General features: G+C 32.3%; 1 protein-coding gene across 1 annotated transcript; it reads right to left on the bottom strand.

Moving 5' to 3' along the window:
• Window positions 1-887: 887 nt before the first annotated feature.
• Window positions 888-22,538, bottom strand: LOC134694125 (uncharacterized). The gene is made up of 19 exons (XM_063555120.1): window positions 22,525-22,538; window positions 21,195-21,240; window positions 20,408-20,447; window positions 19,473-19,581; window positions 18,597-18,779; window positions 17,959-18,097; window positions 17,464-17,548; window positions 14,090-14,148; window positions 13,167-13,332; window positions 12,742-12,895; window positions 12,113-12,243; window positions 11,608-11,725; window positions 10,784-10,897; window positions 7,934-8,036; window positions 6,705-6,872; window positions 5,648-5,823; window positions 4,803-4,902; window positions 1,889-1,935; window positions 888-1,003 (listed from the first exon to the last, which is right to left on the bottom strand). Exons 1-19 carry the CDS (start codon window positions 22,525-22,527, stop codon window positions 914-916), a joined length of 2,031 nt encoding a protein of 676 aa, XP_063411190.1. The 5' UTR covers window positions 22,528-22,538; the 3' UTR covers window positions 888-913.
• Window positions 22,539-23,975: the final 1,437 nt, after the last annotated feature.

The following is a 23,975-nucleotide window of genomic DNA, read 5'->3' as shown; positions in this document are numbered from 1 at the left end:
GTCAATAAGTGAGAATCGAGGCCAAAATATTTGAAAAAATATATTCTATACAACTGTTGAAGAGCTGTTCAAACTGGCCATAAAGGGACCTAATGTATGGCCAAATTAAAAAAAATCAATTAAATCAGACATCAAAATAAAACATCACAAATATAATGAAATTAAAATTGAGAAAGGAAATGGGGACTGTGTCAAAGCGACAACAACCCGACCATAGAGCAGACACCAGGTTTGTATTTCAAAAACGTTAACGCAATAAAGTACTCATTTGAAACATCGTGTGTCTATTGTATACAGTGATTAAAATATTAAGATATCTTTATTCTCATAAAGCCAATATATGACATCATTACAGAAATAACAACAATAACTATTTACAATATACAAATATAGGTCAGGAACCTGATGTTCATAAATGTCTATGTTTCTCTTTTATTTTTTATATAGATTAGACCGTTGGTTCTCCCGTTTGAATGTTTTAACATTTGTAATTTTTGGGGCCCTTTATAGTCTGCTTTTCGGTGTGAGCCTATGCTCCGTGTCATAGACCGTACTTTCACCTATAATGGTTTACATATGATGGTGTTCCTTTTACAAATTGAGACTTGAATGAAGAGTTTGGTTGTTGATGACACTTACACAAAGGCATGGCAAAAAAACCGAAAAAAAACCGAAAAAAAACGAAAAAAATAATAAAAGACAGACAGCACTAAATAAAAACACAAAATGCTGAGCTTACCTCACAAAAAAATCAGGGGGAGTCGCAGGTGCTACTGCAGGGTGACTGATCCTGCTCTATATGTGATATTAGTCAGGGATTTCAAAAGTATGAAGTAGCTTTTACAAAATGTTTATGTTTTGTTTAAATACGAAAAGATAAAAAAAAACGTTATACTTTTTGATTTTATTTGATTTAAAACACATATAGGTTCACCAAGTCTTTTTCGTTTGAAAAACGAGCATTCTCGATGTCAAAAGGTCGTCCACAAACTTGCATACCAATCTGAAAAAAAGAAAATCAAATATGTAGACAGAAAATAATGGATCTGTAATTTTAGTTTTTCATTCAAATACGAAGATGGGCCTCGGTGGCAAAGTGGTCTTAATTTTTATATAAATAAGGCCGTTAGTTTTCTCGTTTGAATTGTTTTACATTGTCATTTCAGGGCCTTTTATAGCTGACTATGCGGTATGGGCTTTGCTCATTGTTGAAGGCCGTACGGTGACCTATAGCTGTTAATTTCTGTGTCATTTTGGTCTTTTGTGGACAGTTGTCTCATTGGCAATCATACCACATCTTCTTTTTTACAATTAGTAGTCAAACTACTTTATCACTAGCCTGCAATTCAACACTGAGATTGTGAGTTCGAATTCTACACGCGCCAGGTGTGCTCGACTCCAGTCTTAATATACTAGAATTGCCGTGTTCCCTACCGATGGTCTGTCGGTTCTCTCCATCTTCATTCGTATATTGAATTCGATCGTCACAGAACATCAATCAATTAGTCATCAGTACGAATCAGTATGAAATATGCTCGACAGTGAAAAAGTCAATACCAAAACATCAACTTGAAGAATCATGTCGTGATTTTTTTGTATTGTCACTAGGATTTATGCTTCTTTGTTTTTTCTCAATGATCTCATCATCAGATTTTAATGGATAAATGCTATTTCCCTGATGAAAATTCTACTTAATTTGGTTATGATTGTCCCAGCGCAAACACATGAAAATAAATTTTAAAGTTTAATTTTATTTCTTAAATAGCAAAATGTTCTTTACTAGAGACAATAACAATCAAAACCAACAAAAGAAATAATTATCCCTTTTTTTCCAGAACAGATTTAAAGATAAACAACAATTAGACATGCACATGTATGCTATACTCACCTTTACTCCTACCACCTTTGAACCTGATTTCAAACATCCCAGGAAAATGTCATGGTGTAAAAATGCGTGAAATTGTTAAATTTTGCATTTGAATCTTTTTAAGTCATGTTTGGTATCAAAAGTAATTATATCTTATGAGTAATTAAGTTTCAATATTTTTATTATGCTAGAAGTGCATTTTAGTCGGAAAACAAGATTTGAATCATTTTTCAAATAATTTTATAAAAGACATGTATTAGTCGTTTTAGCGTTACTAGGAAATATTAATGGATTAAGATTAAGACTAGGTCGTGAGAATACTTTTTGACAACAATGGTCATCAATGTACTTTATTTGTCAACACCTAAACTGTATAGAGTGAATAATGTCAATTAACACTAAGTCTAAATTTAATCTGCCTTTGCGCTATTTCATTATTTAGAAACTATTTGTTTATAAGTACCCTTTTCCATTTTCATTGGTCAAAACGTTTCTATGATCATGTTTTATAAAGGTGACTTTTGAAACGAAAACGGAGATAGAGAAATAGAGAGAACCATGTGACGCACCGGTTCGCCCCGCTCTCGATCTACGAGCAGCGGCGGGTTATTGTATGTTGCCATGATTACTATTTTGTAAATATGCTTTATGAACTGTGCTTGTATATATGTTAGATGGAAAAAATAAAGTATGTGAACGTTCATGTATCCAGTCTCGTGTATTGATTTACAACTTTCCAGAATGGACCCTTTGTCATCTAAAACGGGCCTGAATTGTTTGGATTGTAAAGTACTGTTATTCACCTCCGATTGACTATAGAGTTAACAAAAACGAAACACACCAACAAAACAACCACATGTATAATCGACAATTCTAATTACGACAAACAAGGATTTTCTATACACGTCAAATATATAAGGAAATTCTAAACGTGTCAAATGGCGGAGGATGAGTGCCGATCCTGTGTAACCTTTCGCTGCCAAGCTGAGTGTCCCCATTGAAGAACTCTATTCCAGTTATTCGAAACTTGTTTCCGAAATCAATATTGTGAAAATACGGACATACGCATACCTCTCGATTTAACTACCATGAACAACGAACAGCGACCCATGAATAATACCGAAGCGACATGACATTCCTCGACAACGACAATGAACAACTTAAGATTTGCCTCTTGTGATTATATGCTAAAGTGGATTTAACCGCTTGTATTCGCAGTATGGTGGATTTCTGGATTTCTACCATGGATTTGATGTACCGTATGCAGAGAAGACGGTTCGATGCCAATTGTGAAATGAGATACTATTTGCAATTACTAACTCTTGTATTCAACTTCAGTTTGAATTTATATAACATTTGCTTTATTATTTTCATGTTTCAACATTTACATAATTTATTGATTTTGATTGACCAATTTTGTATCTAGTTTAAGTCCAATAGCCGGTCTATTGTTTCTTTTTCTTAATGTTTATAGTGCTAATGTAGTCTGGACAACTACAATAATTTTGAAAGCTCAGTCAAAATCAATAGAATTGTGAAAGCAATTTATTTTTTAATTTTAATTCATGAAGACGAGCGATTCAAAACCCATGATCGCGCACCTTGTAATTTACAAAAACAGAAAACTGGATATCGTTGGTATTTGTCACAAAGCTAATTAGGGCACTTGACAGGTTATCCAAAGCTATGGAGGGCATTCTGATAACTTTGACCAAGATATTGTTCTATTGAAAGTGCAACCGGTATTCTGTCCGGGTTGAAATTTTAAGGAGGTTATAAGGGGCCTGCCTTAGATGAATTTCGAACCTCAACGGACCAGAACCTAGCATGAAATAGACGATGTTTCACTGTTGTATATTACTTGGTTTTTATTTTCATGTAAATGGTTCTCACTTACGTTTACGAAGTAGAGGTTCGTCCAAATGATATATAAATGATTTTTTTTTCAAAGTTAATACGCAAAATTCTGAAACTGTGAGAAATGTTCATTTCATATGTATAGATGTTGATGTCAATATTTATACAGCTTCGGGGTCCGAAGCTAGAGGGATGTTGGAAGAGTTGTCATGGTGTAAAAATGCGTGAAATTGTTAAATTTTGCATTTGAATCTTTTTAAGTCATGTTTGGTATCAAAAGTAATTATATCTTATGAGTAATTAAGTTTCAATATTTTTATTATGCTAGAAGTGCATTTTAGTCGGAAAACAAGATTTGAATCATTTTTCAAATAATTTTATAAAAGACATGTATTAGTCGTTTTAGCGTTACTAGGAAATATTAATGGATTAAGATTAAGACTAGGTCGTGAGAATACTTTTTGACAACAATGGTCATCAATGTACTTTATTTGTCAACACCTAAACTGTATAGAGTGAATAATGTCAATTAACACTAAGTCTAAATTTAATCTGCCTTTGCGCTATTTCATTATTTAGAAACTATTTGTTTATAAGTACCCTTTTCCATTTTCATTGGTCAAAACGTTTCTATGATCATGTTTTATAAAGGTGACTTTTGAAACGAAAACGGAGATAGAGAAATAGAGAGAACCATGTGACGCACCGGTTCGCCCCGCTCTCGATCTACGAGCAGCGGCGGGTTATTGTATGTTGCCATGATTACTATTTTGTAAATATGCTTTATGAACTGTGCTTGTATATATGTTAGATGGAAAAAATAAAGTATGTGAACGTTCATGTATCCAGTCTCGTGTATTGATTTACAACTTTCCAGAATGGACCCTTTGTCATCTAAAACGGGCCTGAATTGTTTGGATTGTAAAGTACTGTTATTCACCTCCGATTGACTATAGAGTTAACAAAAACGAAACACACCAACAAAACAACCACATGTATAATCGACAATTCTAATTACGACAAACAAGGATTTTCTATACACGTCAAATATATAAGGAAATTCTAAACGTGTCAAAAACACCACATTTACGAATGGAAGTGTCGTAGCCATATAAACCCTGGTTGCTGAACACACCAAAACGTGCGTACATTGGAATCCTCTCACAGTTATCAATCACCTGCCATTATATTTGGTAAAACTACTTATGTAATATGTACAGACAGTTTAACTCTTGTTGGGTTTTTTCTTGTGATGAACATGATAGATAATGTTGTTTTATTTTTTACTTTATTCAAAGAAAAAATATTTTTATATCAGAAACATTTTTTTTTATTTAGCAACTCAATTTGTGTTCAGGCGTATGATGTACTTGTCGGACCCTGTGAACCATTCGGTATCATTCTTATTCTATGTGATATGCGCACTGCAAACAGTATCATACATGATGTAAAATCCTTTAATTTATTAGCTTTATAGCATCTCAATCAGACAAATCATTTTTCAATTACCAATTTTAATAGTATTGCAAATGGAAACAACTTAGAAGTAATGTAAAATTGGATCCCATGCAGCTTCTACAAAAACACCGGAAAAAGAGCACGTTTGAAAACTTTAATGTACGTGGATTAATCTGAACTTTGTAGTAATCACCTTGTAGTTTGGTGCAATAATAGTTTTTACCATCAATGTCATTTGTACTTATACGAAGTCCAAATATTTCCAACTTTTTATTTTTTTTTAAAGTTGGCACCTAGAAAAGAAACGACATATAGCGATTAAGATACTGCCGGTTCCTAAATCACCCATCGAATGTTACTTTCAATGGGATATTTATATGCAGTGTAATCTAGAGGGTGAACAATCTGGTAAATGTTCTACTTCCAACCATCACATTGTATATGTTTATAGACCTTTATACTTACCCTTCCTTTTGGTTTCCAGTAGCTCGTATCGGTCGGTGCGCTACAGAATGATATCGGAATAGCTTCCGGTGTAGCTCGGGACGACGTGTTTGGACATTCAGGCGTAGATGGATGAGTAAAGTACGTGAACTGTAGGAGGGCCTTGACGGTATCAAACTTCCTGCATATCGCTAGGTCTAGTATTAAGTAAAATGTCATTTATAAGGTACAATGTGCCATTCTTCCAGTTAAGAAATTTTGCAATATTTTCGAAATCCTCTGGTTTAATCCATTTTTTTACTTTAAAAAATTGTCTACTAATGTTTTCGATAAAAATATTGTAAATATTTTTGCAAAATAGAGATTTTATCGTAAGAGTTTTTTCCATTGTTTATTATGTTTTTTTTTCTATTTTGTGTTGCTTTGTTTTACCTTGTTTGTAGTTTTATTCTGTGTTTTCAATGTTTCTAGTTGTATCGTTTTTGCTGATAGGTGAACATTTATTTTGAATTCGTTCAGACGAGTAACGATTAGCATCAACACATTTCTGATTGAATAAAGACATCGTTTTTAAATCTTTTTTTTTATATGAGTTAATTCAATGATATAAAGTTGCTAAACAGCCTTAGTGATAGTAGCATTCATCCATTATTGAAGCTTTACGATGATTTATGTTGTGGACATAACATCGCGATTAAAATACCATTGAAAATAACACTATTTATTTGGATATCCTGTTTATAAGACAACAATCAATGCTTTCTATTGAAAAAATCATTGAGTCACATGACAGACGAAAGTTTTCAATTCAATCGCGAACATAATTAATGAAACATGTATTTTAATAGAATAATGTATTTCATTGGTACAAGGAACCTGTTTAAACATAACCTCTTTTGGAGTTAAGATTTTGTTCGGTTTTGGCCGATGTTTGGTTTTATCAGGTTCACAACACATACAATCTGCTATGACGTTGCTTAAGAATATGTTTGGTTTATACAGTTTTTCGGTTTAAGCAGGATTCTGTTAAGCCAGGTTTTACTGTATTTTTCAAAGTTTAATAAATTGTAAAACTCACTACTTGTATCGTTTGAAAACGAAACAAACGGCGGAGGTAGTGTACTGACAACTTGTGTTGTCGTAGCAGGTGGCGATGTCGTTGTAAAAACAGGTGGCGCTGTAGTTAGAGGAAGTGACGTTGAACTTACAGGAGGTCCATTTGGTATCTGAAGACAGGAGCGCGTCACTACAAAACATTTGTCTGATAATGCAATTTATAACTTTCTAATTCTTAAAATATCTATTGATATTAAGGAAACAATTATCCGCGTAACATGACGATTTAACTTTATAAGATGAACTTTAAAACGGTATAAGTTTTAGCCTACTGTTAGCGAATACGTTATATATGAGGGGGCAATAGGGTTAACATGTTAAAAAAACCAGTTAACAACAAATGCAAATATTCTGATAACAGGTTAAAAACAGATAACAGTTTAAATTTATCTCAGATAACAGTTAACAACACCTTGAAAAAGACCAAAACAGATTAATATAAAAAGGTATTTAAAGGAGTTAAGTATTTTTGTGATTTTACTCTTTTTTTGACTCTGATGTTTGTTTTTTTTTCTTTATACATGTTTGGTTTATGGGCACTCGAACGTTTAATACTGTTTTTGGTATCATCATTTAGTCCTGAAAGTTATCTTAGAAAGAGTTGTGCAGAACAGTCTTTACGTGCTTCGTATGATGGTTTTGTTTATAGTGGTCGATTTCATAAATTTGGTATGACATTGTTCTAATGATAAGGACTTTTGCAACAATTATAATGGGTTTTTACTATAATCACTCACCAGAAAAAATATTCGCCCTCTAGCGGCATGTAACATATCAAGACATTGTTAATGTAGCAATCAGAGATTAGACGGAGATCGGCGGGGTATAATGACTGACATTATTCGGGTTATACAGTCACGTAATATTTAGTCACGTAATATTTAGACTGTTCATTTTCTTCTCATAACACAAAAAAAAGTTATGCTGACATCGATCAGTTCTTATGCAATCTTATGATAATTGTGCCTTTTGGTTTGTCTTACGGGGTTTCCTGGTTGAATATTGTACAGTCTGAACTATATTTTATGACCACAAACGAGACCAGAGTAAAACGACCTTAGATACAAGTGAGGTAGTAATTGAATCCAGGTTCCGAAAGTAAAGATATTTCTGCATCGCGAAAAGATGATCCATCAAGATAGGTTATTGTTTGATCGAGTTGACCTTTATAAGAAGATTGACTGCACATACCCTGATGCCACGTCCGTGGATTGGTTGATACTTTAGGAAGTGTCCATGTCTTTAGTGTTGACGTCGGTGTAAAAGTTGGATGTATTGCGCTGGAAGCTACAACCTATCAATTAATATATAGCATGTAATATTTCATTCATTATAAAAAAAAGTTATATATAGCTTGAACACAGATGAAACTTGTTTCAAATGTTTAATAAAATAAAAAAAGTGTTAAAACTTGTTTTCAATACGTTATATGTTAATATAACTTTTATGGCAATAAATATTTGAATATTTGAATTTAAAAAAAAAATCAAAGTAATGACGATTATTTTTTCTGTCTTTTGTAGTATCGTAGCGTGTTATATCAAAGTGTGCTCCACATTTTTTCATGTTCTTTCGAATAGACAGTCATTCCTTATAATTCAATTTAAAATTCCATTATGAGCCGGAGTAAATTATAAAAAAAACCGTTAATATGACCACGGTCGCAGTCATGACAAAATGATGTCTATGAGCTACAAAACACTGTCAGCCAATCAGAAGACATGTTACATTCAAAATTAAATTATAAAACTAGAAACTCTAAAGAGCCTGAGTCGCTCACCTTGGTCTATGTGAATATTAAACAAAGGATGCAGATAGATTCATGACAACATTGTGTTTTGGTGATGGTGATTTGTTTGTACATCTGACTTAACTGAACATTCTTGCTGCTTACAATTATCTCTATCTATAATGACCTTGGCCCAGTTGTTTCAGTGGAAAATGTAAGTAAAAATTCACTATTTTATGAAAATTGTTAAAAATTTACTATAAAGGACAATAACTCCTTAGAGGGTCAATTGACCATTTCGGTCATCGTGACTTATTTATAAATCTTACTTTGCTGAACATTATTGCTGTTGAGAGTTTATCTCTATCTGTAATAATATTCAAGATAATAACCAAAAACAGCAAAATTTCCTTAAAATTACCAATTCAGGGGCAGCAATCCAACAACAGGTTGTCCGATTCATCTGAAAAATTCAGGGCAGATAGATCTTGACCTGATAAACACATTAACACAATGTCAGATTTGCTCTAAATGCTTTGGTTATTGAGTTATAGGCAAAAAACTGTATTTTACCCCATCTTACCATCTTCTATTTTTAGTCATGGCGGCCATCTTAGTTGGTTGGCCAGGTCATTGGACACATTTTTTTAAACTAGATACCCTAATAATGATTGTTGCCAAGTTTGGTTTAATTTGACCCAGTAGTTTCAGTGGAGAAGATTTTTGTAAAAGTTAACGACGACGGACGACGGACGCAAAGTGATGGGCCAGGTGAGCTAAACAAAAAATATTTGGCGGCATTAATCGCCTTCTGTTATTGTAATAAAACTAAAACAATTTTAAAAAATATAGATATGTGAAAGACAGAGATGGGTCCGATTAAATGATTACATCATTTCTGAAAGTGTCTGATTAAATTAATGATTACATTGGCAAAGTAATCATGATTACATCTGATTACAATGAATTAAAAAAAAAATGTATGATGGGAATGAATAAACGTTTAATATATAACTATAGAATTTTTTTGAAAGTATTGTGTATGCTATACTATGAAATGATAACTTCAAACTTCATCTTATTCTATTTAATAAACCTCAAAAGTTCACTTCATACATACATGAACATTGTGTCATTGATTACGACCCATTGCACTTTATCATCATTAATCTCTGAATTAATTTGACTTCAATTGAATATAGCTTTATAAAATGCAATTGCTGCTTGTCTTCTGACATATTCTAGACTTTAATTTATATTTGTTTCAAGGTGCAGTTTATGGGAGTTAAAATATGGATGAAATTGTACCAGTTTAATCAAATTGTAAACAAAATACCAGTGCAAAAAATCATTGCATTTTACATGTCCAGTCCAAATACATACAAAAATTTGCTTATTTTAAACAAGATATTTGTCCAACTTTTAATTAATTTTGTGCTAATTGAATAAATTATCACATGTCTGCTTTATCTTTTAACATATATATTGTCCTACAGCTATACTCAGTTGGTAATTGCAATAAAAACAAACCTTAATTGGTTTCCTACCTGTCAATTCAAAGATGACAAAAATCACAACATTAACAAAAGATTATAATTAAGGGTTAAAGAAAAGTATTACTTGAATATAACATATATATATATATATATGTACATCTTTAAATTGTGAATATGTGTACACTATCTTTTACTTAGGCCAGAAACATATAATTGTATTATATGTCTCTTTTTAGGCTATTGATGACTTTTCAATACTGAAACAGTTTATTTTTACTGAAGTAAACAAACCAATTGTCAGGTTATATATAAAAAAAAAAGTAATTAAACTATTTTTTTAAACATGTTTAATATAAATTGAATAAGAATAACAAAAAGTATCATTTATTGACCATAAACACAGTTTAAGATTTGTTTCATTGTAATCAGAATGTAATCATAAAGTAATGAGGATTACAGGGCATTTTGAAAAGTAATTGATTAAATTAAATTACATGTAATCAGATTTTTGGCTGATTAATGATTACAATGATTACTTGAAAAATTGTAATCAATTACAGCTGATTAACGATAACAATTACAATTACCCAAACTCTGGTGAAAGATTCGATAGGGTTGCATCTTTAATTCAACAGAAAATGTTCTAAGAAATACAGGACTGGAGCAGACCTTTTGCAGAATAGAACATCAATTTTCACTGTTTTTCTGATCTGTTCATTTCACATTCAAACCACAGTTATTGTTATCAACTTTAGGGAAATGACAGTCAACTTCCGGTTTATCAGGCACACAGATAATATTACCAATAAACTTTACCTGAAAAGACCCTAAGCTTTTCAGTCCGTTATTTGGGACTACTTTTGAGTTTGCCAACACAACAAAGTAATCAGTGTTATCGCCGAGCTTTGGTTCCGAAATCTTCAAGTATACCTATGTTTGAATAAATAAGATTTATTTAAATCTAATGTACTGATGTGAAATATCATTTCGCCGTGTCGGAATATAATGCATTCTGGGTAATATTTTCAAAAGGGTACACCAAAACGTTGTGATTGGTCAAAAATGTTTTAAACAATGAAAATTTAACCAATGACATAACGTAATTTTGGATATATACGATCAATGATATCAACCATAGTCCTTTAGATTCTGAAAAGTCGTCATTTATACAGTGAAACCTCTTCAAACCTAACCTCTTTGGGAACTTCGATTTTGTTCTGTTTTGGCTGATGTTCGAATTCGATTTTAGCAACCAAAGCATACAATTTGATATGACGGCTCTTAGGAATATGTTTCGATCGTTAATACATGTTTTCGGTTTATGCAGGATTCGATGTAGCAAGGTTTTGCAGTTTCGGACAACTTATTTTGACCCTGCACAATGACTGCTGCACATAGGACATATAGAAGGGAATACATAGCGATAAGATTCTCTCGAAGAGTTAATCTTGACTAAATTCCAAAATGGATAGCACAAGAACAAACGTTTCAACTTAAAGGTTTGATAGCAATCTTCGAAACCCAGTTGAAGAACATGCAAAACTTAAAACAGTCAAATCAACAGTTTGTCTCAAAATTCCCAGTCCATCAAACTTTTTTACGTCAGAGGCGAACAAAAAAGTTATATCATAAAAACACACCTTGTAAGTCGTTCCAGTTGGAGTGTTAGTTGGAAGGTAAAATGTTGTTTTCAAATGTATATCACTTCCTGGTAGCCATCTTGTCGTATCGGTTGGAATGGCAGCTTCATATACAATGCTGTACGATTAAAACATGAATCAAAAAACAAATATTGGCATAATTTCGTATGAATAACTATGATGTGAAAATCATTGCCTCTTGACTAACTTTATTTATTGTGTCGTCTATTCTCTTTTATATCAATGAAGCACCATGCTATCTATCATTTTTTCTATTTTTTATATAAAGAAGGAATGTGTGATATGGTTGCCAATGAGACAAATCTCCACAAAGAGACCAAATGACACAGAAATGTCGGACATTATAGTTTAGCACCCTTTTATTCTCTATTCGACATTTCTTTGGCTTATTTCAATCTATTCTTTTTTTGGTCCTGTATTTTCTATTTTTCATATTCATCTACCACTACCAGAGTGACCCTTATACAACTGTGTTCTTAAATACCTTTTATTGACTGTATTTTGTAGAACAATCGATACATTGTATTGACGAAATGGAGAAGCATATCCTCTGTTCGATAGTGTAATACCAACACATACTGGAGTATTAACATTAACGTTGTCTGGAATTGTCACCTAAAACACAGAAAAATAAAACATCATTATAACTATGTCATCGTTTACCTCATCATCATCGGCATCCTCCTTATACTCCTCCTCGTCGTCCTCAATCATTGTCATCATCGTCATTGTCGCAATCCTCGTAGTCATCATTGTTATCGAAGTCATCCTCGTTGTCGTCATCCTCAATATCGGTGTAGTTGGTCATCATCATCATTTATCATCGCTGTCGTCATGATCGTTATCGTTACAGCCAAAAATGCTCAAATTTATGTTAAACAGTAAATAAATCAGAGAGGTCGCGACTCCTTATATCTATATCATACGTGGAAGGTCATACTTACCGATTCAAGCGCCAGTCGATATCATAATAAATAATGACGTCAGACTGTTTTTTTAAATACTGATGCCAGAGCCAGTCGGTACCCCATGACGTCAGAGATTGTTTGAATACTTAAAAATTCCATCGCTTGTCGGTACCCTATGACGTCAAACAGTGTTTTAAATACTTACTGATTCCAGCGCCAGACGGTACCCCATGACGTCAGACAGTGTTTTAAAACAACCATGTCTTTTGTAGTTTTGTATAGCTTCATCCGGGTCATTAATGTTAAGATAGGTTAAGTGCAGACTTTTGAACAACTGCTCGGAATCGATACATAAATTTCTGCAACAGATAAAAAAAAAAGTGTTACCAGCAGATGAAGAAGCTTACTTTTAATTGTTCAAATTTGCTATTAATGTTTTATTTATAGAACAAAATATTAAGCAACAAATAAATGATAAATGAAACAATTAAAATGTGAAAAATAGAATGAAACGTTACAAGATATTTGCTGTAACTCAAATGATGTTTTTTTTTGACAAAAATAAAAAATAGCTACCAGCAAAATTATCAGATTTTCTAGAAAAAAATATCGAATACTCGAAATTTGTACCTTGGCGGATTTTTAGTGTCTCCTGGGTGACATGTTTTCCCTCCAATAACACTGGTTTTCGTATCATTCGTCAGATAAGACAAGGCACTAGTATCGGTGGAGAGGTCCGGAAAGGCATATTTAAGATCATTGGTGTCACCTTCTAACAGACATTCGTGGAAGTGACCTGTCGTTAAAATGAATGATGAGACATGTGAAAAAGAACCTTGTTGATGATGTTCAAAACAGGATGTTTGTTCTTGCTTCTGATTGTAAGAACTGATTGATTGATGGATGTATGATTAATTGTTGTTTTAATAACGCAATATTGTGCGTATATATTCTTGGCTGTCAAATCGTATTAGTGTAAGAAGCAGGAGTACCCAAGGAGAAACACTGATCTTTCGATAGGAAAACGTACATTTGAGCCAGGCACACCTGCCATGTGCTGGGGTTCGAACTCACAACCTCACTGAGTGTCGACAGGCTAGTGATATAGTAGTACTACTTAGAGCACCTGAGTTAGCTTTTTTCTTGTTTCTGATTGTAAGGACACTAACATTCTAACAATTATTTTAAGAAGTCAAACGTTTACTTTTTACCAAACTTTGACGATAATAGGAACTCCAATACCTAGCAATAGAGGAACATGTTGATGAGAATAGAGGAGAATTTTTGTATTCATAAAAAATGTATCATGAAGCATTGAATGGAAGTATTAACAATTAATATGGATATCAAAATGATAAAATATTATCAGTACAAAATGAAACAACATTCTTTGTATGATTTTGAGACTTTTTTTTAAATAAACGACGTCTACATAATATTCAACCTCGTTATTATCTTTTGATGAAAGCCTAACGAAGTTTGAAATAATACACTCAGTCTGGTATCTGAGGGTTGACAAAATATTGTTGAGAAGTTGAAATAATTTCATATACCTATTCTTTCTATTTTCATCTTTCCTGTCTTGTAGTCTGGATGAGCAACTTGTACTGGCCTGGAAAAGTTATGAAATTTTTCGATAACTGTTGGAACAGATTATGCCATTTGAGAAATCATTCATTGCGAAGCACTCAATATTCAATGAAATTACCGGTATATTGTTTGTTAGATATACTAAGTTCTAGTCCTTTCTAAATAGCGATTTCATTCCCGAAAAAAAAACCACTCACCTTGTGTAGGTGGTCGTGTTCTTGAATCTCAAGTTTCTGTGTGGCGGTTTGTTGGGCTCCTCTGATTTTTCTGTGCTATCTTTTTGTTAATTGGTGCATACTTTGGTGTATTATTTTTTTTTATTTGAAAGATTTTTTTTCAGTCCCACCTTTTTTTCTCCATTCTTAATTAGTTCACAGCTCCTTTTCAATACTCAATATCTTCTTCCTCCTTATTCTTTCAGAAAGAAAGGGTTTTCACTTCCTTTTCGAAACAATTTCTTTTAACAGAAGTTAAGAATGACAAAAAAAACGTCCCCTCCGACACAAAGACACAAAGAATGATTGGTTCGTGCCTTAAATTATTTTAATTGTTATAATTGTGAAATTATTTCGCAATGGTATGTGATTTGAAATATCCATTAAAATGACAAAAGACAAGTTTTCGATATTAAAGCAGAATGTGCAAACGGACCAGTTTGATTCAAGTATGATCCAGTATGAACTAGAAATTTTGACAATAAAAAACTATTGAGAGATTCCAATTACAAAAAACACAGTAATCATCAAACGCCTTCTAAAATCAGTATGTCAAAAGTAGTAGTAGTCATTCCAAAAAATGTCTGTTCTTTTTATTAGTTTAAGAGCAATATTTTTATCCGTTGATCATTTTTAGTTTCGGATTAATATCCGTATATGACCTTTTTATTTGTATTGTATATGAGTCATTACAAACGCATAAAAGGTTCATTTTTCATTCAAGTTATCTTTATCGCCTGCATAATTAAATACGTCATGGTTTTATCCGTTTGTGGGTACACAGAGTTGTCGTCCTTGAAAGAGAGCATCGGCCTTCCTAGCTACAAGAAAATACAGCTGCGCATGGCCAAGTACGGTTCACAGGATATCAAAGATTGAAGAGGACATGAAACTAAGAATAAGACTTTTTTCTTATCAGCTGTATTAAAAAGTAAAATCACAAAAAGTCCTTACTGCAAGGAAAATTCAAAACAGAAAGTCCCTTATCTAATTGCTCCTACAATCATTTTCCTATATGTACATAGAAAGACATGATATATGTATTTGCAGTGTTCTCGACAACTGGCTGTTATGGTTGGTCATGAACCCCAAAAAATGCAGGACGCTCCATCAATTTGACTGTAGTGGTGAACATGATTCTCACTTATAACGTGTAGTGATAAATTATATGTGTTTATTATTTATATTTCGTGACTATTTACACTGTTGAGAATTTATAGCGTTTATTATTCACACTGTTGATTACTTGCGATGTAAGTTACATTAGTTGTAATTTACATATTAAATATCTGATAACTCACATCGTTGATTACTTGCGATGTTAGTTGCGTTAGTGCTTTTGTTATTACTGTCATTGCTGATTACATATATAATAAGTGATTTCTTATGTTGTTGATAGTTAACATTGTCAATTTCTTTCGTCCTCGATTAATTGCGTTGTTGGTCATTTCATTTTTTATTTATTTTATTTTGCAATTACTTACAACATTTGTGGCGTAATCAATTCCATCTAAGATTTGATGGTCAGTTCTTAATCAGTTTAATGATCTTTCATCTTGTTTAATGTGACACTTTATACGATACATTAGTTGCACAGTTGAACTGCAATAGTTTATCCAAATAATCTAAGACCATTAATCAATGCCTTACATAAATTAAGAACATGTTTATAGCTCGATCTTGTGAGAAACTTTAGAGATTGGTCATTTATATTAGCTTGAAGTAACACGTTGTTTTTAGCGTGGAATTTAGTAATGTTTTATATTGGAAGTTAATATATATATTATATATGCATGTACTTTTATAAATACGATTAAACATGTGAACATTAACTCTGTGACTTTATGATGGTATAAAATATACTACATGTATAGCTAGTTCCCTATATTAACAGGCAAGATGCTGTACTAGCTCCCGGATAATGACACGTAGTGCCACCACACAAAAACACACAAGAAAGCCCCGTTATACTTACATTGTCGATTACTTAGTTATAATTACTAGCACTGCTGATTACCCCTATTTGTGATATCTCAATGTGTTGATTACTTATATTAGAGATTATTTCATTGTCTTTTAGTACTAATTTTGCATGATTGCTCGAAATTTCGTTTATTTATATTGTCGATTATTACGAATTTTACATAATTGCTTATATTGGTGATTACTTACATTATTGATTACTTACATTTTTAAGTATTTAAATTATCAATTAGTGACATCGTTGATTGTTTTTAACGTCGATTAAATGCACTGTTGATCAAATACATTTTTGATTACTTATATCTTAGGTTTCTTCCATAATTGACTACATATATATATTGTTGATGACTTAAATCGGTGATTACTTACATCATTTGTGTATAACATCATCAGTTAATTACTTATCAATTACTTATAAGTGATGATTACCTACACTGTTGACTACTGACATTGCTGACTTTTTACACTGTGATCTCTTACATTGTTTTGTTGATTTATTACATCGTTGATTATTAACATTGTTGAGTACTTACATTGATGATTACTTAAAACTGTAATAAGTCATATTGCTGATTACTTTTAATTGTATGTTTTGATAAAAACTTACATTGTTGATTAGCTACCTTGATGACTACTTACATTGGTGATATCATACATTTTTGACAACTAACACTGTGATTAATTACATTCATTTGGTGATTATTAACAGTGATGCGTAGCTATATTGGTTGATTACATTGGTGATTATTTTCATCGTCATAAATGTATTTTTAATTACTGACAGCGTCAATAGTTTGCGTATCATTGTTTACATTTGAAAATACCTATATCGTCGAGTGTTTGATTTCATACATGTATGATTACTTTCTGACAAATCTAAAAGGATTTTTTAGGTTTTGTCTGATTTCGTCTGAAATCGTCTTAACAATTCTTAAACGGACGCAAGCATAATCTGTCTTGTTTATCTTGACATGACTGAACGGACTTAGAACGGTATATCGTACTCGCGTCTGAAAGTCTAAAAAAGTTTTGACGTTTTACTCTAGCGGTAAATCAAGTCGAACAAAACTTGGTCAGACCAAAATGACCGTAACAGACTGAAACTTTGCTACTAGTTCTTTATACATTCTGTTACTTACATTGTTGATGGAAGTTCTGTGAGTAGCGTATCAATTATAGCTGTATCTTGTTTCGTACTATTTGTTCCAGGTGTGTACCATAATCCTGGTAAGAATTTAAAATGTTAGGTGTCGTTTAATAAAGGTGTTCAATGAAAATTGCAGTACTGTAAAAGTGGTCGAGTCTGAACTTCTTCTTATAGATTAATAAGAAGACTAAAATATTAACTAGAAACCTACTACAGGACAAATCATCAATCAAATTTCTTTTGTCTTGAATACAAATTCATTTTTAATTTTAATATTCATAATACTACTCTAGTAGGGGTTTACAACCTAGAAAGCAAAACTCGTCAATTGATTTATTACTGTTTGCCTGCACTGGCGTACTCCTTCAAATACTATAAACAATTTTATTTTTTAGCTCATGTAGATTGCTTTTAATATATCTGCCATAGTCCAATCTCTATTTTTAAATAACCACTGAGAATTCAAATACGATGCTATAAATCATACCATATTCTCCGTGGAAACCTGCTTGGACAGCTACCACGACGCCATCATACCGGGCAATTATAGGTGCTAGCTGTTTGATATGTTCCTTGATTTGAGCTATTGTTGGTTCTGACTGTGGGTCATACTGTGTATCCAAACTCTGGGTTAATAGAAAAGCGTAAAGAACATTTAAATGATATAATACTACAAGTTTGTTAATTGTCATGATATTGTCATGATATTAATATTTGACATTCATTACTTTTTGTCTGAGGAAGGAAGGGGCATTACACATATTCATTGTCAATCAGTCAAGCACGCGTTTATATAATGTCTCAATAGTGTTAAATAAAGGCAACAGTAGTACACCGCTGTTCAAAACTCGTAAATCTATGGACAAATATCAAAATCGGGGTAACAAACTAAAACTGAGGGAAAACGTATTAAATATAAGAGGAGAACAACGACACAACATTAAAATGTAACACACAGAAACGGACTAATCATTAGACAAAATCCGATGAAACAATTTTTTGAACTGCCTTTGTTTAGATAATAATTAAAAAGGCCAAAACAAAACCAATCTAGTATAGCCGTGTGTTTTATATACTTTTTGTTTACTTTACAGAAATATATTAACATTTCAACAAATAACTTACGTTTTGGTACATAAATCTGAGAACAAGACTCCACCCGGCATCTTTAGCTGCCTTGAAATCTTGTTCAAGTTTCTGTAAGAAATCTTGTGAGATAGGAGCTCCATCAGCGAACTCGTTTAAACTGTACATCCTCAACATCAGACTGGAACCTTGGTTATCTCGAAGACATGCTAGATGATCTTTCTACAATGATAAGCTGCGAAAATGACTAAAACATTTGAAATAATATTGTGTTTTGCTTGTTTTTGAGAAACATACGATGCTTTCTGTAGCTTAAAACCAGACAGCTACCAAACGTTTCAAATAACAAAAGAATTATTATGTGTTAATATTTTTTTTTAAACAGGTCGATAAGTGGAGTAGAAGTTTTAAAAACAGCATGTAATAGAACTGATGTTTTTGTTTTTAAATCAGCATGTAATAGAACTGATGTTTTTGTTTTTAAATCAGCATAAAATGCAAATGAAATGTTTGTTTTTGAAACAACATGCAACATGATATGATCCCAATCGTCCTAAAGAGCGATTAATTTGCCAGTGGACGTTAAACAGCTATCCATCCATCCATCCATCCATACTGTATATTGGATAGTCATTTATTCCAACGTTTAGTGATAAGTACCCGGTGTACATTCGGAAACATCAAAGATTTTTTTAAGCATTTGTGAAAAATTTTGTTATTGTTCTTATCCTTTGATGATAGCTGACTCTCATTTGAATGGAACATGTCGAAAGGTCTATTTCAATATGTAAGGTGGCAAATCTGGTATATATACCAAATTAGGCAATGCATACAAGCAGATTTGACACGGTTTGCAATATGACGGCAACTTGGCACACGAAATCGGAAAAAAAAAAATATTAAATATTTTCATACCGTCAAAGGATGGAAAAATCTGGCTGAGGTCAATGATTCTTGATAAAATCCTCGCGCAGGGTTCAATAGGTCACTACGTAATTGGTCGTTATCTTCATGATAGTTCGTGCTGCAATACAAAAGAAATACGTGTAGTGAATGCATATAGAAACATGTAACCAAAAACTAGACCATGAATATGTGTTTAAACGGTCTTTTTAACAGTTTTGACATTCTAAAGGTTTTGTTTAAGTTTTACCTGATGACGTTTCCAAGGCGACCTGACATAGTTGTCGTATGCATGGACATTTCAATGAAATGTTCCTTTTTTGGTGTTTTTTTTTTAAATTATTATTATTGAAGACATACAGGAGATTGACCAACTTAAAGGAAATGAATCTTGCTTATGTTTTTGTCGATAATTTTTATAACTGTATTGTGAGCCTCTATAAAGCCACACGGATTATATAACTATATATATTTAACTGCATTTTTTTTTACATGTTTTCTTAAAATTAGGAATTGAAATATACCAACTCTTATTCAACATTAGGCGCGGATGCAAATATTTGAAATAAAAGGGTTCCAACTTCATAACATTTTCTCATTCTTTGTTATTCCAAACACGCCTTCGATTCGCCAATGAACATGGACTGGGTCGATCCATTATTCTTTCATTGTTTTTGTGATAATAACATACAGAAAATCTACAAAAGTTTTTTTTCAGTCATCTCGTTTCATATTCTGAAATATATCATAAAACTGACGAAAACTCACTGCACACAAAAGAAGTTTTCAAAATGTAAATTGTAGTAAATGAACGATTTTTTTTACTTGTCTGGTTTGAAATGTATTCAGAGGACCCCAGGTATTAACATGTTCTTCCAAGGAGTTTCTATACTTCTATACTAACAGACCGTCCATGGTTTCAACAACCAAAACTATTACGTACTTACACTTTCTGTGTACCGCAAGACTGTTGTTGTGCTAGAACGACTAAAATAATGAAAAAAAAGTGTTATTAAAAAGGGGGAGGTTTAGAAGTTAGTGTTCTCTATATAATGGTCTGTACTGGGGAGGGTGCTACATTTCTTTATTCTTTTTTTTTACCAATTTTTTTTTATTCTTTATTTATTTTGCCCATAATTTTTTATCTTTATATTTTGCACCGTATTTTTCTCTAATCTCTATTTTCTGTTCTCTATTCCCCCTTTAGTCTGCACTTTTTGCCTATTATTTTCTATACATGTAATATAAACCCTATACAGACCTTCTTCCCGTGTGTTTTCTATGTAGGGATTTTGGTGGTGATCGTCATATTTTTTCATAACCATGATTTTTTTTATTCTTTCTTTTAGTTAATATCCGTAGGGGCTGAATGGTTGATGCTTGTCGTGATAAGGAAGACACGAGAAATAATATTTTCGATTTTTTATATATCTCGTACCCCTTAAAGTTTCAGATATATAAGCCAAAAACTGCGTTTTACCCATATGTTCTATTTAAGACACTTGCTTTCATACTGATAAAAGATACTGGTCAGGCTTATAATATGGTACGCCAGACACTCGTTTCGTTTATATAAGACTCGTCAGTGGAGCTCGAAGTAAAACAGATAGAAGGCATTTTGTACAGTTAAAAATCGAAAATTTGTGCAAAATACGGACAAGGAAATCATTTTGATATCGTATGCATTCCTGTACCATCTGAAGACGCTTATGTAGATACAACATATTTGCCTACCTGTTAAAAGAACTTGGAAAAACACCAAACATGGGTTACAGACCCACTGAAATAAAAGATAAAGTAGTTAATGTGTAAAAGTTTCTTGAAGCACATGAATTAAACATTTCGGACGCACGAAACTTACTCAGTGTTATTTTCAATTATGCAAGAATGTGTCTTCAAGGGTATAAATCGTTTCATCTTTGTTTTAAACAACTAGGATAGTTACCGTAAAGAAACGGTGTCTCGGGTTTTCTATGGAGCTTTTCTAGAATAAGGTCAATACTCTCTATTCTTCATATAAATTAAGTATCCCATGCATAATTATTATCTATTCTTTATTATTTTTGTGTATTTTTCCATTTTTGTCGATTATTCATGAAATCATTAGAAGTGTGAATTGCAGTTTTTTTATTGACAAAAATCAAGATAAATAACTAAATGACACAAAAAGAAAAAAAAAAGAAAAATTCTACTCTTTACAGATAAGGAATGGTCTTCATTTTGTAATTACAAAATGAAGGTTAGAAATTCGTTTCCATAGTTCCTATGTTGAAAGTTATCAAAGGTACCAGGATTATGAATAATAACCGATAAAAATTCCAGGGTTGCTTCAATATTGTAGCGGCTATGTAGTGCTACGTAGATTTTTGTCCACTGATCGTGTAGCTAACATAGCTGCTATCAAAATCTATGTAGCATCTAGGCTAGCTACACGTTAAAAAGTCATAAATATACGTAGCCCTGTGTATTCGCTACGTCATTGAACGCAACTCTGGATGATAACTTGGTACGCTAGACGTGCGCATGTCGTCTTCATAAAACCCCAAGAGTGTCAATTAAAATAGATAAGGGCCCACAGGTGCTTGAGGACAGGATCCTGTATGAGCCCAATATAGTCCCTCCCCCTTTTTTTTTTTTTTTTTTTTTAATCATTTATCTCAGATTTTTCGATATATATCACTTATTTGTACCATATATATACTAATATACCATATTTATACTCTAAATATGCATGTTTACTATCAACGCGCTCTATAGTCACAATAAGTGATATATATAAAAAAAATCTGAGATAAATTATTAAAAAAAAAAAAAAAAAAAGGGGGGGAGGGACTATATGGGGCTTATACAGGATCCTGTCCTCAAGCACCTGTGTAAGGGCCAAATCAAATTTGAGAGCATTTAAAACGGACAATTCTAAAAATAACTGCCAAATATGACCAAATGAATTGTATCCAAAACCAAAATAAGACGAGTACAATATTAATTAGTACTTGTAGGTATAAAATAATTCTTTTAAACTTTTAGAAGCATGTTGAATTTTGATAAACTATCATTGACTTACCATTATATGTCCGTTGTAAACGGTCTTATCTATTATATATGTATTACACTATACTAGAGTTCAAGAAGTACATTTCTGCAAAATCAGGACATCTTATATACAGGTGCAATACCGCCATTGTTTTCCCTGTTAGTCAGAGTTAAGCTTGCAGTTTTCAAAAAAGTTTTCAGAATTTATCTTTGTTTCAAATAAAAAAAAAATTGACATGGGTAAAGTTATCCTGTCTAGTACACTACAGACAAAATTTTATATGACATTTGATTTTTCCTAAGTGGCCGTTTGCAAGGCCATTTATTTATTTGTTTTTGTCCTGTATATTCCTGAAATATACTAGACTTTAAGCAAGCAGCAGTTATAGACCATTGAATACAAATATATCCGGCTTTATTAAAGATAGTTTAATAGTTTAAACATATTTATTTATAGTGGATTGGGAAACAAGTTATTATAACCAAGGATTTGTAAAGTATACTAATCCTTTTTACAACTTATATTTATAAAAAAAATTGTAAGGGTTCCGTGGAACCCAGTGTCTCGCCTACAATTGCTGTAAATCACAGGCTAAACAAAAATGAGGAAAAAAATCAATTAAAATATTCCTCTTGATACTATCTTATGATTGTAAGAAGCTTCTGTCCAAGTTTGGTAAAAATCTAGAATAATTAATGAATCTAATTAATGTTTTGAAAACTTAAACTGCAGACTGTATGTTATGTTCACTGGAAGAAAATCTAAGTCCATTTAAAAGTAAAATACAGAAAAAATGGAGTTGTCTTTTTACAAAATTTACTTCTGGATACCATCTAATGATCATAAATAAGCTTTTGTCCAAGTTTAGTACAAACCCAGGATAGTTTAAGAAAGTTATCAAAATTTTAAAAACGTTTACCACAGAGTGAATGTTATGTTTCCCGCAGAAAAACTAAGTCCATTTAAAAGTAAAATACAGAAAAAAATGGATTTATTTGTTTACAAAATTTACCTATTGATACTATCTTATGATCATAAACAAGTTTCTGTCCAAGTTTGGAACAAACCAAGGATAGTTTAAGAAAGTTATTAAAATTCTAAAAACTTTAACCTCAGAGTGAATGTAATGTTTCCCCGCAGAAAAAAACTAAGTCCATTTATAAGTAAAATACAGAAAAAATAGAATTTTATTTTTACAAAATTTACTTCTGGATACTATCTTATGATCATAAACAAGCTTCTGACCAAGTTTGGTAGAAATCCAGTATAGTTTAAGAAAGTAATTAAAATTTCAAAAACTTTACCCACAGAGTGAATATTTGTTGACGCCGCCGACGACGGCGCCGACGGAAAGTAGGATCGCTTAGTCTCGCTTTTTCGAAAAGTCGAAGGCTCGACAATAATCCTTATCCCCTTTGCGGGTGCGAGCGCTGCCTTGTAGCAGCATTAGCCTTCTCTTTTTCGAAATCAACAAGGGTGTC

The sequence above is a fragment of the Mytilus trossulus genome, chromosome 13, assembly GCF_036588685.1.
Source record: "Mytilus trossulus isolate FHL-02 chromosome 13, PNRI_Mtr1.1.1.hap1, whole genome shotgun sequence".
Taxonomy (NCBI): Eukaryota; Metazoa; Mollusca; class Bivalvia; order Mytilida; family Mytilidae; genus Mytilus; species Mytilus trossulus.
The sequence above is the reverse complement of the archived record's forward strand: the minus strand, read 5'-3'. Positions and strand labels throughout refer to the sequence as shown.